This window comes from Pangasianodon hypophthalmus, chromosome 15 (genome assembly GCF_027358585.1).
Source record: "Pangasianodon hypophthalmus isolate fPanHyp1 chromosome 15, fPanHyp1.pri, whole genome shotgun sequence".
Taxonomy (NCBI): Eukaryota; Metazoa; Chordata; class Actinopteri; order Siluriformes; family Pangasiidae; genus Pangasianodon; species Pangasianodon hypophthalmus.
The window spans coordinates 23,559,021-23,571,978 of record NC_069724.1 but is presented as its reverse complement, the minus strand read 5'-3'; the positions used below and the strand labels follow the sequence as shown (position 1 = coordinate 23,571,978).

Genomic DNA, 12,958 nt, shown 5'->3' with positions numbered 1-12,958 from the left:
CACACACACACTTCCTACCTGATGAGATCTACGGTGTCGGAGAACATGGTGTAAGCTGACTTGGGCGTCTGGGGATCTGTCTCCATGGCGATGCCGCTCTCTACGAAGGACATGGCAGCATCCAGGTAACTCAAGGCCTTACCCATTTTATCCACCTAGAGCGAGTAGAGACAAACACACATAACAGGATGAGAAAATCACACTCACACACTCACACACACACACACACACACATACATACATACACACACACCTCAACACTATGATTCAGCATCATCCAAACTATTTCCTTTGAGATCTGCTTTTGTACAAATGTCTCAGGAACTAAATAAAGAGGACACTACTAGATTACATATCAGAACTTTAATTTGTCAAGCCATTAATTACGACGACAATTAACACAGTATGTGTATAAGAGAATAACCCTACACAGCCAGGATTAGTGTCTCTGCGAGTCTCGAAGGAGACGTGTATTAATGTTTCTTACATTAATGTTGGTAATTTTATACCAGTGCTGTTTTCCGCCACAGGAAAGTCTTCAGGACAGAGGAGTGTATGCTTTACGGTTACTCAGTAACAGGACGGTGAGAGAACGACTGTTTATAGCTGCTATTACATTGATAACAGGAAGTTGTTTCGTGGATGCTCCACAACATTAAAAGTAGCTATGGACAGAGTAAAAAGTGTATCCTTCTTTAATAAATAAAAATTGTAATTTTTAGCAACTTGCTGTGGTATAAGAAATGAAACACGTCAGGACGTGCTGTTATAGGAAAATAATCAACGTCAGTGTGTTAAGAGTAACTCCGCTTCATCACACCACCCCATCGTTGATTATTTTCGTTCTAGAATCTAAAGGTAGATGATTGAGGAGATGATTGACCAAAGAGCGCTCACAACACATCCCAACACATCTGGTTACGCTCTTCCGGACTCCCAGGATTCAAAAAATAACCTCGTGATTTTCCAGTGATAGGGTGAACTCCCCACTTTACACCATTCTGCGGAAAAGTGTGAAGTTAATTAGCAAACGAGTTGCAGAAACGTTACCATGGCGTCGGCTTTGTGCTTCAGCTTTTTGGCTTCCTTCATATGATAATCCACAGGGTACTGCCTGAAAGAGAAAGTGGAACGTCCCGGATTTGATAGAAAAAACAGGATCTGATCACAAATCTGTTGCTCAGTAATCTATCATTTCTGGATTTATTCTTACTTGTCGTCAAACTTGAGCAGAGGTCTGTGCGCCGCCGGGGCTCCACAGGAAGCCGACGACTCCGGGGCAGATGTGCTGCTCTTCGCTGCTTTCTATAACAAAGGAGAGATGGAGGGGAAATTTAAAAAAAATCTATTTAACAAATTAATTTACACATTTTGCACACTGCTCATTAAAAAAAAATAGTATAAGGCATACTTGGAGCTAAACTACATGGAAGGACAAAAAAAAAAAAAAAAACACCAAACAAATTACACAGCACCAAATAAATACAACTGTGCTAAAAAAAAAAAAAAAAAAAAAAAAAAAAAAACAAAAAGAAAAAAAAATGGATAATATACCGGTGCAATTAAAATATATATATATTATTTTCTATATATTATTTTCTTATGTTCTATGTATTATTTATTTATTCTTTTTTTAATTTTAATTTATAATGTCTATATTTTGCTTTTATAAGGGTGTCCCATAAGTCCAGTACCATAGGAGGAAAAAAAAAACAGCAAAACAAAAGCTTTACAGAACATGCTCAACTTTTCCACCATTTTGTCTCAATACACAAATTGCACAAATTCCTATGGTTAGAATTATTTGGATTATGAGGGTTCATATACATGAACCTTATGATGCTGGACTCATGGGATGCCTTGCCCTACTTTCTCTGTTTGTTTTACTTTATTTATTTATTTTTTAAAAAGTCTAATAATCTTAAACACTAGCACATCTGATCTGTAAAGCGCCTCCATTTTGTTTCGCACCTTGTCGCTCTTGCTGTGCTCCTCTCTGCTCGAGCTCTTCTTCTTGTGCTTGCTGCCCGAGGTGCTGCTCTCCTCCATCTCTCCAGAGCAGCGCTTGTGTCCCGGGTTGTGAGGAGCAGGAGCCGGAACCTTCTTGCTGCTCTTCTTGTCCGTCTCCTCGCGGCTGCTCTTTGGTGCTCTGTGATGGAGTGAGGATGAGAACATGGTCAGGACAGAGCGGTTGGAGTTTCATTACCGCTGGAAGATCAGGGACTTTCCGTTCCGTTACATATGGAGGTGTGTGAAGTTCTGTCCCGTAACCGTCCGACATATTCAGTTATTCATTTTTAAGAAAAATACCAGCCATTCAGGAAAATGATCAAAAATACAATTACACAGAAATAAACTCTTTACTACTTGGATAAAATATACTATTTGGAACACAAGTTTAAAATAAATATAGTAAAGAATAAATAAAGTCACACTGCAAGAACTATACACTACTAAACAAACATAAACAAAGAAACTAATAGAAACTAATCCCACGCTGTGAGAAACCAACCAAAAACAAAAACAACCATGTTGCAAGAATTAAATGCCTACACCACAAAAAAAAACAAACAACAAAAAAGAATTATACACCACAAAAAATAAAAAGCAGACTAAAACAAAAATAAAACCTACATTGTGAGAAGCCAAACAAAAAAACACCCAAAGACAAACAAAAAACAATTACATGCCTACGTCACTACAAAACAAAACAAACAAAAACACTGCATGAAAAAAAACCTACCCCCCAATTATGCAACACAAAAAAACCTAAACAAAAACACAAAAAGAAATAAAAAAAACCAAACAAACAAAAAACCCACAAACACACTGGAAGATTTTTTTTTTTAAATCTCTATAACTTTCCCTGTTTATTTTAAACAGGCTTGAATTTTATTTTAAATATTGTTCACGTTTGCTTTTCATTTATTTATTTAAGCCAATAAAAGCATATTGTTTCGTTTTAATATTTAATGCTGCCGTTACACTGTATGACAGAGAGGCACATTTTAAAACACTGTAAAATCTGCAATTACTCTGTTTCTTCATGTATACATTATTATATTATACGATATTATAAATTAACAGAGGTTACTAATAAAAGGTATTTAATAGCTGTAATATTTCACTGTTTTTTTTTTTGTTTTTTTTTTTAATCTAACAAGCTAATGGAGAATAAATCCCAATGGTGACGTCACTAGCGTAATGCTAAACAGTCAGTCAGTCACGTGAGTCTCTGTTATATATCCCGGTCACAATACCAACCAGCTGAACACCAACTTTCCCAGTTAGCAACATCAGCATTGTTTATTATTTTTAGCCTCTGAGCTAGACTGTAATGTACTTTAAAAAAAAAAAAAAAAGGAGCCCATCTATAAAACAGTCTGCTGTGACAGTGGTGTGTGTGTGTGTGTGTGTGTGTGACTCACTCTGTTTTGCTGGAACTGTGCTGAGATGAAGATGACGTTTTTCCCTCTTTGTCTTTTTCCAGTTTCGGCTTCTTTTTTGGCACAGAGAGCTCACTGTGATCAGCCTGAGTAAAAATAAAAACCACACACACGGTGTCATCTTCAAATCTGGGTCACTCATTGACCCTTTTTTACACTCCAGCTCATAACAACTTGCAGGGCAGGGCTGGGCGATACGACCAAAATATCATATCACGATACTTTTATACAAGATATGTATCATGATATATAGGACTGCTAACAAAGCTCCAGCTAAACAAAAGTGTTGCATTAAAAAAACTATTAAAAAAAACAGAGTTGATATTAAATGATATTTAATATTGATTAATATTTAAAACTCAAAATGAGTACAAAAATCTTATAATTTTTTAAAAACAGATTTTAAAATCATTTTACAGTAGAAAGACGGAAATCATCAGCTTCCCAGTAGTGTTTGTAATCATTATTAAAAAAATTATTTTAACAGTGTTAAAGAATGCGATATTGCTGAAAAGTGGATAAAATATCACACTGCCCAGCCCTACTGCAGGGTGTTTATAAGAATAAATGATAATTATTCTTATATTCTTCTTCTTATTATTATATTTTTCTTAATTATTCTTAACAGACTGTAATTAAAATTTAATAAAGAAGCAACATTTTGAGTGACCGCATTCTTCCAGGAAGCGCTGCTAATGAATTTTTGGAAATTCTGGTAATGTTTGCAAATGCATTACACTGCTAAAAGTATGTGCACCCCTGACCTTCACACCCATATGAGGTTCTTCCCCAAACAAAGTTGCAAGCACACAATTGTATAGAATGTCTTTGTGTGCTGTAGCGTTACAGTTTCCCTTCACTGGAACTAAGAGGCTGAGACCTGTTCTGACCTCAACCCCACTGAACACCTTTGGGATGAACTGGAACACCGACTGAACCCCAGACCTCCTCGACATCCCAACATCAGCGCCTGACCTCACTAATGCTCTTGTAGCTGAATGAACACAAATCCCCACAGCCACGCTCCAACATCTAGTGGAAAGCTTCCCAGAAGAGTGGAGCTTATTATAACAGTAAAGGGGGAATAAATCTGGAATGAGAAGTTCAACAAGCACACAGAAACTTAGTATGTCCACAAACTTTTGGCCATATAGTGTGACTCTATTCACAAGTCCTGGCATTTTAGCCCTATCTTTCCTCAATCCCCAGTTCCCTCGGTTATATAAATTGTGTTTATTGAATTAGTTGAAATTCATCAACAATGATCTTAGAAACCTTTTCCAGAGTTTCCCCTTAAACAAGCATTTGTCAAAAAATAAAGTCTCAGGACTGTCACTGAGTCAATATAAGAGAACGTGTGTGTGTGTGTGTGTGTGTATCCGTTACAGAGAAGTGTTGTCATCTGCTTAACCATAACTTACACAAGCTATTTCCATCGTCCCACACACACGCGCACGCACGCACGCACACACACACACACACACACGCACACGCGCACACACAGAAACTCATGCTAAATTTGATCATTTTTCTTCAATTTTTGTTTTTGTTTGATGCCAATTTTGTTCCAAGTAACTAACTGGTCCCTCCTCAGTCACTCACCAACATGCAGGAGAGATGACAATTCTCAAAAAAAAAAAAAAAAAGGACACTGGTGTATCTTCACACACCTCAAATCATAAGTATATATCCCTTCTACACTAGTATCCTGTAATGATTCATAACCCTACTATCTGGTGTCACCCGGAAGAGGACGGTTCAGATTCGTAGGAATCTAAATTATAAATCAACATCCGGATTTCTATCAATTAAACGTTCCAATCTAGTCTGCGATCTTTCCGTGCAACCTGAGCGGGTTGCAGTTATTAATGATTTACTCACTGCTTCTGACTCCAGGGCTGTTACTATTCTTATTTTACTGCAGCTGCATATTTATATGCACACACACACACACACACACACACTTAATGTCATGTTTGACACAATGTGCTCTCAAACGTTTTAGAACCAGGGACTGCTTTAACTACAAAACCATCTCAGCATCGATTTATTTTATGAACATAACACAACTATTTAAACTGGAGATGGCAGTGATCCAATATAGTACCAGGGATCAGTATCGGGGTGATACGAGGGAAAAACAAAAAAAAATAGGTGGATCAGATATCGATCTGAATTAGACGAATTAGATCTGATACTGGAAAAAACGGACTAGATTGGAATTGAACTTGAAAAAAAAAACATTTTTAACTGGAAAGACTTGACTGTATTTTCTGTTAGGACTGATTTATATTATATTTATATTTCATACCTCATTATATTTGCACTCCAAGTGATTTTTGTGTGTATGAGTTTAACAATTTTAAAAAGCTGCTTTTTTGTAAGACATATTATTAGCTTTGTGATTTTTTTCTTAGTTTTTAAAGAAAAAAATATCGGATGGATATCAATATCAGCTGCTACTCAAGGTTTCAGTATCTGAATTAGGAAAAAATGAAGAAAAAGTCATATTGTTCCATCTGTAATTTAAATCTTATGCTTACTATTCAAATCTGTACAGTTATATTCTGGAGATTTATTGACGCTCTAGAGCTTTTTCATTCCTCAGTGATAGAATGCATAAATTGGCATTATTTAAAGTAGACTTAGAATAGAAATAGAATATTTGCGCAGATTATTTTTTGAGTTATTAAGGTTTAGATTAAACCCGTTCAATTCAAGGCCAACAGGTTAATAAAGATAAGAGCTCAATAATAAATAATACCTTTGATAATGGATAATGGTGGATTGTGATCTTATCTGTAGCTATGCTTCACAGACGAAAGTTGGTATAGTTAGCGTGAGTTGCAAAAAAGTTCAAATTTGTTTCATAGTGTAAATTTGATTAAAAATGGCAACAATGTGTTACCACAAACCAATTAACCAAAACATCCAGTTACTTAGCATCTAACAGAGTTTAGAACCGCTAACGTCCCGGAAAAATCAGGTAAAGAGAAACTCACAGGTCTCTTCTTGCCCGCTTTACCAGGTTCTTTCTCCTGGCTCGGTTTCTTTAAAGGGGTCTCCACATGAGCGCTGGTTCCCGTCTTCGTCGCTTTGGGTACCTGTGGTACTCTGGACAGCTGACTGAGCTGGATCTTCACCACCAGAGTGAGAGGAACGTCGACGGACGATTTGGATGCCGTGGATTTGGATTTCCTGTCCGTCATTGGCGAGGGAGCCCGGCTCTTTTTGGAGCTCTTGGAGGGCGCATGAGTTACTGTTACGCTGTTTTTGGGTGGCGGGGAGGACGGGCGAACAAGCTCCGCCTCCTTTTTGTCCTCCACCACCATCGTGGCAGTCTTAGCAACCGCTTCTTTCCCGTCCCTTTTTTCCGAAGACGAACGTTTGGCTGATTTTCTGCTCTCGGATTTCTTCTCATGGCTAGTTTTCGTCTTGACCTTTGGCCTTTCTGTGAATGTGGCATCTTTGTTGCGGGGCGTCACCTCCACGCTTTCTACATGCAGGCTGCTCTGGGCTTTGGTGCTCTTGCTCAGGTGGGTATCACCTACTGTTTTTCGGTTTCCTGCCTCTGCATTGGCATTAGAAGCAGGTTTGTGGCTGGCGTGTTGGTTCACAGGGGCGGGTTTGGCCTCGGGATTGGCGTCGCTGAACTCGGGCTGAGCGGGGGCAGTACGAGAGTTGTAGTGTTTCTTATTTTTGGGTTTGGAATCCTCCTCGGCGCGAGTGTGCGTTTGTGATTTGGTGCTGGTCGCAGGTTTGGGGTTGGGTTTTGATGCAACGTCAGCATGGTTCTGAGGGTTCAGGCTCTGCTGGCTCTCCTTGATCCAACTGATCAACTGCCAGTTGATGTCTTTCGGCCCCTCAGCCTGGGGTGTACACACAAACACACACACATATAGATATATAAACACACATATACATATATAAAGTGACAAAAGCAGACACAGACAAAAAAAAAAACACGTGAAGCATACTGGACATCACAATTTAAAGTATAAAACATGCAAAAATTTACCACTAAAATAAAACTCCAGAAAGATCTGTAAATTCTGAATGATAAATTCATCTAGTGGAGGACTTTTTTGCTTTAAAGCAACTTCAATTCCTAACTTACTTTCTTTCCCTAGTCTTTTACTTATTACATTATTCTTTTTTCTTATTCTTATTACATATTACGTTATTCTTATTTCTTATTACACATGCCTCTTTTTCCTCTCTCTTCAATTCCTGCTTGCGTTACCACAGTTAAGACGTCCACAGTTAATCTGAAAAGTTCCTTCATTCAGCAGCCACTTAACAGCATTTATGCCACAGCACTGTTGTATTCTGGATTCTGATTGGTCAGAGGGTGTTGATTAATTTTCTGTAACAGCAGCTCTGACAGCAGTGAAGCTGCAAATCACAGGTTTTTATTAATGCACTCGTTCTACCTCGTTATGGTTTCTATAGTAACAGCTCATTTGCAGAGAGGATGCACTGCATAAACACATAAAAGTGTGTGCAATCATTGATATGGTGAAGTTTTCTGTGAGGAGATGTTTGTTTAACATTTATGGAAGGAGTCTCCAGTGTCAGAGTTTTGTAACAGTCAGAGGTAAAGCTGTAACGTTACGTTCGCTGATAGTTTTCAAGGCAGAAGAGTTTGTGCCTTATGATTTCTTGGCAACATGAAAAGCTGAGAGGTTTTTTTGCCTTAATGTCAAGAAAGAGAGAGGAAAAAAGGTCACACCTGAGTGTAGTGCGTATTTAGGTAAACTCAGATTTGAATTATTTTGTGCAAATAAATTCAGAAGTGACCAGTTTCTAAAATATGGCACTGCTTTGTTGTTGCCAAAGCAAAACCCACAGACTACTTTTTCTAGAGCTGATTGTTTCATGAGGTTTTTGCGGCTGTATAAAATAAGAATGTGGCTGAGGCATTTTGCTGTCACTGTTGACCTTTCGTGAACTGGAGAATCTGTGCTCGGTGGTAGGACTGGACGTGGGCATGCTGAAGTGCAACCACCAAACCCATTCAGCTACTTCCTACTGTAGGCGGCTTCAACGATCCGAAATATGTTTTCATTCTGTTACTGTATTGACGGGAATACACAAGAATAATACTCTAATTAAAGTGTGTGTTCAGGGCTCAAACACGCTTCCTGTTCTGGCGGCTGAAATCCTAAAAGCGCAGAACATAAAGATCATTTTTCCCTCTCACCATCACTTTTAAACAATCTGAAAGATCTCTAAACCCTGACTCATCACAATCACTCTGCTTTTTTTCTTCCTGGTTTCTATATTTATTAACTGTTGAAGTTTCACGTCTACACGCTTTATGGTTCTGGCTGCATAATTTGTTTTAGTAGAGAAAAAATAAGAAGAAAAAAAAAGACGAAGGATAAAATATAGCTGCAAGCAGCGATCTGCGGGGTCCAAGCACAGAACAACATTGAGCCCTGTGCAGTGTACTTAAATTAAAGCTAATTAATTTTAGTGGACTGTAAGATATATTTTAGAAGCAGGTCTGCCAAGTATAGATAGAGATTTTTATGGTGTTTAGGATATGAGTAAAGCGGATCTACAGTACAGTGTGTGTATGAGTTAGCTGATCATTGTGAATTAATCATCATCCCTTAGGTAATTGTTTGTTCCTCTTTTTTCTCATTTCTTGTGGCCATGTGGACACTACACGACTTCTCAGATTCAAAATCTTCAGAATCGTTGTATTGCTCACACCACATGACTTCTTGTTTTGTGGACGTAGCGGTGACCAGAATTCACAAGTGATAACAGACAAGGCTCACACATTACACTCTCTTTTACCTGGAGAGATCCCTGCTGAAACATGCCTAATCCACCAATCTCACCAAAATAAACATGCGATTTTGTTAAGAGCAACTAGCTGCGGTGGTTTCTGCACTATTATGTAAAAAAACAAGAAAAAAAAACAAGCAAAAGGTGAAACAAGGGGAAAATCTTGAGGAAGGATTGGTTGTGAAGACGCAAAGACAACTGGAGGTACAGTGCAAAAATATGTAGCTAGGAATCATGTCCTGTTTGTTTTTTCTGCTCCTGACAACTGATTGGGTCTGTCATGGCAAATAATTTCTTACAGAAACATTATTATTGTGCGTACTATTGCGTATTTTGCCCTTGTTCTCCCACAACTAGAGGAATAATAAACCGGATTCAGAGATCTGCTCCGCGTGACAGCTGATTAATTTCATTTCCTCTTGGTTTCCCTTCCATTTCTGAAAATATCAAACATGCCTGAAAATATCGCCGCAGAGTCATTTATAAAAAAAAAAAAAAAAAAAAAAAAAAAAAAAAAAAAAAAAAAGACAAAATGCTTTAAAAAAATAAAATAAAAATACACAAGTGCAACAGACGTGACGATCTGATTATCCAGAACAGAAGAGACAGTCTGTGTATGTGTGTGTGTGTGTGTGTGTGTGTGTGTGTGCAATCAAATCATGTCTATACTTGCACACTGTTTGGGTGATGAAGTCTTGCTGTTGCTGGAACATTGTGTGAATATGTGTGTGTGTGTGTGTGTGTGTGTGTGTGTGTGTGTGTGTGTATCTTTGCTAATAATGTGTTGTTTCAGGCAAACTGTGAGCTCGTGTACCTTTGCTGGTGGTGTGTTACTCCTGGGAGCAGGTGGCGTCTCATCCGTGCCGCTGTCGCTGCTCTCGCTGTCGGATTCAGACTCAGAGCTGCTCTCCGAGTCACTGGAGCTCCCAGACTCTGCTCCACAGGCGGGCGCCAACACAGCTGTGCCACCATCCTCACACACGCTATGACAAGATCAGACAAACAGATCGGTGAGATCAGACACAACCTGATCAGATACTGAGACTTTTTGCCTTCTAGCAGGTCATGGGACTTGTACAGCAAAACAGCACAAACATAATCTTTTTGACAATATTATCATTTTAATACGCTTCATTTAATGCTCCTTGTGTAGTGTATTTACGGGAGGCGTGCTACTCCAGCATTTACGGTAAATTGACAACATACAGTCTGCACACTGAAATGTATAGAAAGGTTAATGAGACTCACACTGGGTGCTGGTGAACGGGTGACAGCGGAGCTTTCGGTGGTGACTCACTGTGCTCTGTAGCGAGAAAGGAGAGAAGAGTAAACATGCGACATGTGAAGAGAAAATTGTGAAATTGCTCACTTTCTGCTTTCTAGAAATCTCCTCAGTAAAATATCGACTTTGTTCCTCTGTTTCTTAACCGTGGAACGCAACACCACTTCACATTATGCACTTGAGCTCAGCACACTATTTTAAAAAAAAAAAAAAAAAAAAAAAAAAAACTTTCATTTGGCATTTAATAGAAAGCACTTCCTCACAGTTTTTTAAAATGTATTTTTATTTCATAATATTAATTACTTCTTTAAATTACTTTATACTTTTTTCAGATTTTATTTAATTCTATTTTTAAATATATTTATTTTTATTCTACGTTTATGTGCTCCTCTCCTTAAGCTTTTTTATGTACTTTCGACTTTGTGTTTTATTTTATCCTGTGTCCAAAAAGTCAGGAGTCAATGAGAGTAAAACTACAAATACTTAATTTTTAAAATTTTATATTTACAAAGTATGCTCTACATGTTTTCTCAGCTACTGTATCATGTTTTTGCGCATTTTGCTCACATTTCCACTGGTTCCTGACTTTCTGGACACTCTGTATGATATTACTTGTTATTAATTTTTACATTTTTTAAAATCTTTTTTTCATCTCGTCTTTATTCTCCTTATGTTTAGGCTTGTCTTTATCATTTTACTTCATGTTTTATTTAATCGTGTGCATTCTATTAGATTACATTCATCATATAATTCTATTATAAAACACTTTGAACTACCATGTGTATGAAAAGTTTTCTGTTATTATCATCACCATCACTACCACCACCACAACTACTACTACTAATAATAATAACAGTAATAAACTGCATTTGCCCTAAAACCAGATGTTGAAGATTCATTTCCTGTTTCTTACAGTTTGTACAGTGGAAGTTTTCGCTCAACAACCCAAAACTGAGACGTCTGGTGCCTAAAATCTGTTTCTTTAGTTTTTCTTTAGGATCATAAAATAGCAGAATGTACAGAATTAGCAGTCAGTCTTAAAATAACTACATACAGAAATTAAACTGGAACTATATTCTCACCCACCACCAAACTTTAAGCCACGCCTCCCAGCACCAAACTCTGAGCTGCAACTGTCTTGAAACTCGGCTTATAAGATGCACTGACTTGTTATCAGCTTTAACCTCATAGCTTGGTTAAATGATAATATCTTTTTTTTTTTATTTTAATGTGCACTGCACTCAGCAACTGTAATGCACAGTGAACTTTCTCATACATCCTGAGTGGAAACACACACACACTCACTCACATACACATGCACACTCTCACACTCACACACACATACACAGGCACACGCACTCACACGCGTACACACACTCACTTTGAGGCTGCTGGTATCCACGATGAACACTGGCCTCCTGCAGAAACAAGACAAGTTATACACCATTACAACAAATCCTACATAAGAAGCACACGTTTCTAATATGAGAACACACTTACTGACACACGTTTACATCTCAGTGCTTCATGGGTGATATACACACACTTCTATTTCTGATAATCTGACTGTGCATCTTAAATAAGATCACAGCTACAGTCTTATTGCACAGTCAAAGGCCTAAGTGTGAATTAACACATTCTGGCTGGTTTCCGTCTAAACACATTTCAAAATCTCTTACGTTGTCATCATTAAGCTACCGTTCAAATGATGTGTAAAGTGTCAGATTTGACATTCTGCTGTTTAATCGTTGGATCTGTCAAAAGATTTCATCCTTTTTTTTCCTCTTTCATCAAAAACTGAAAGTGTTTATTTTGACTATCTTCTGAAACTCGAAACTCAATACATTCTCTATTTATTGTGACAGAAAGCGAGGGCACAGGACTAATGTAACATGAGGAAAGGGGGCGGGGCTTGCAGATATCATCATACCATATAGAGTACAAAATATCTATAAAACTGTTAATCATGTTGACATAAGCTACGGCATGTCGTAGCCGTGTGATGCAGAAACCTCGATAGTTTTTCAAATATATCTAGACCAAAATTAACAACAACCTGATAACTAAAATATGACTATAATTATAGTTGTTATATTTTTTCAGAAGACCAAGACTAAATTTATTCAAATGAGCTGTTAAAATTAACAAGCGACTGCTGGTGAAGTAAAGTGGGCGGGGAAAAAAAAACTAGGCGGAGTTCACCTTTATGCAAATGAGAAGCGGACTGGTGAGGCACCTTCAATGAACGTAACAGAAGGTTGTATGGTTCATTTTTCCCCCCGCTACAAAATATTATCTGTGCTTTTCGGTTCCAGATGTTTGTTCGTAGCTCGTGATATTTGCCCTGCTGACTCCACATGTGGTGTTTATATACAAACAATTTTCAATTCTATTCATCCATGGCATCGGGGAGTAAACTCAAAAAAATGCT

General features: G+C 37.8%; 1 protein-coding gene across 2 annotated transcripts in view; it reads right to left on the bottom strand.

Moving 5' to 3' along the window:
- aff1 (AF4/FMR2 family, member 1) overlaps positions 1-12,958 on the bottom strand; it is a 48,203-nt gene that overhangs the window by 5,998 nt on the left and 29,247 nt on the right. For both annotated transcript variants that reach the window (XM_026928859.3, XM_053240193.1), the window contains 9 exons: positions 11,909-11,945; positions 10,494-10,548; positions 10,060-10,228; positions 6,449-7,315; positions 3,429-3,532; positions 1,972-2,149; positions 1,214-1,305; positions 1,051-1,114; positions 19-155 (listed from right to left, as the gene is read on the bottom strand). In XM_026928859.3, coding sequence (XP_026784660.3) covers positions 19-155; positions 1,051-1,114; positions 1,214-1,305; positions 1,972-2,149; positions 3,429-3,532; positions 6,449-7,315; positions 10,060-10,228; positions 10,494-10,548; positions 11,909-11,945 — 1,703 coding nt within the window. The remainder of the gene's footprint in view (positions 1-18; positions 156-1,050; positions 1,115-1,213; positions 1,306-1,971; positions 2,150-3,428; positions 3,533-6,448; positions 7,316-10,059; positions 10,229-10,493; positions 10,549-11,908; positions 11,946-12,958) is intronic.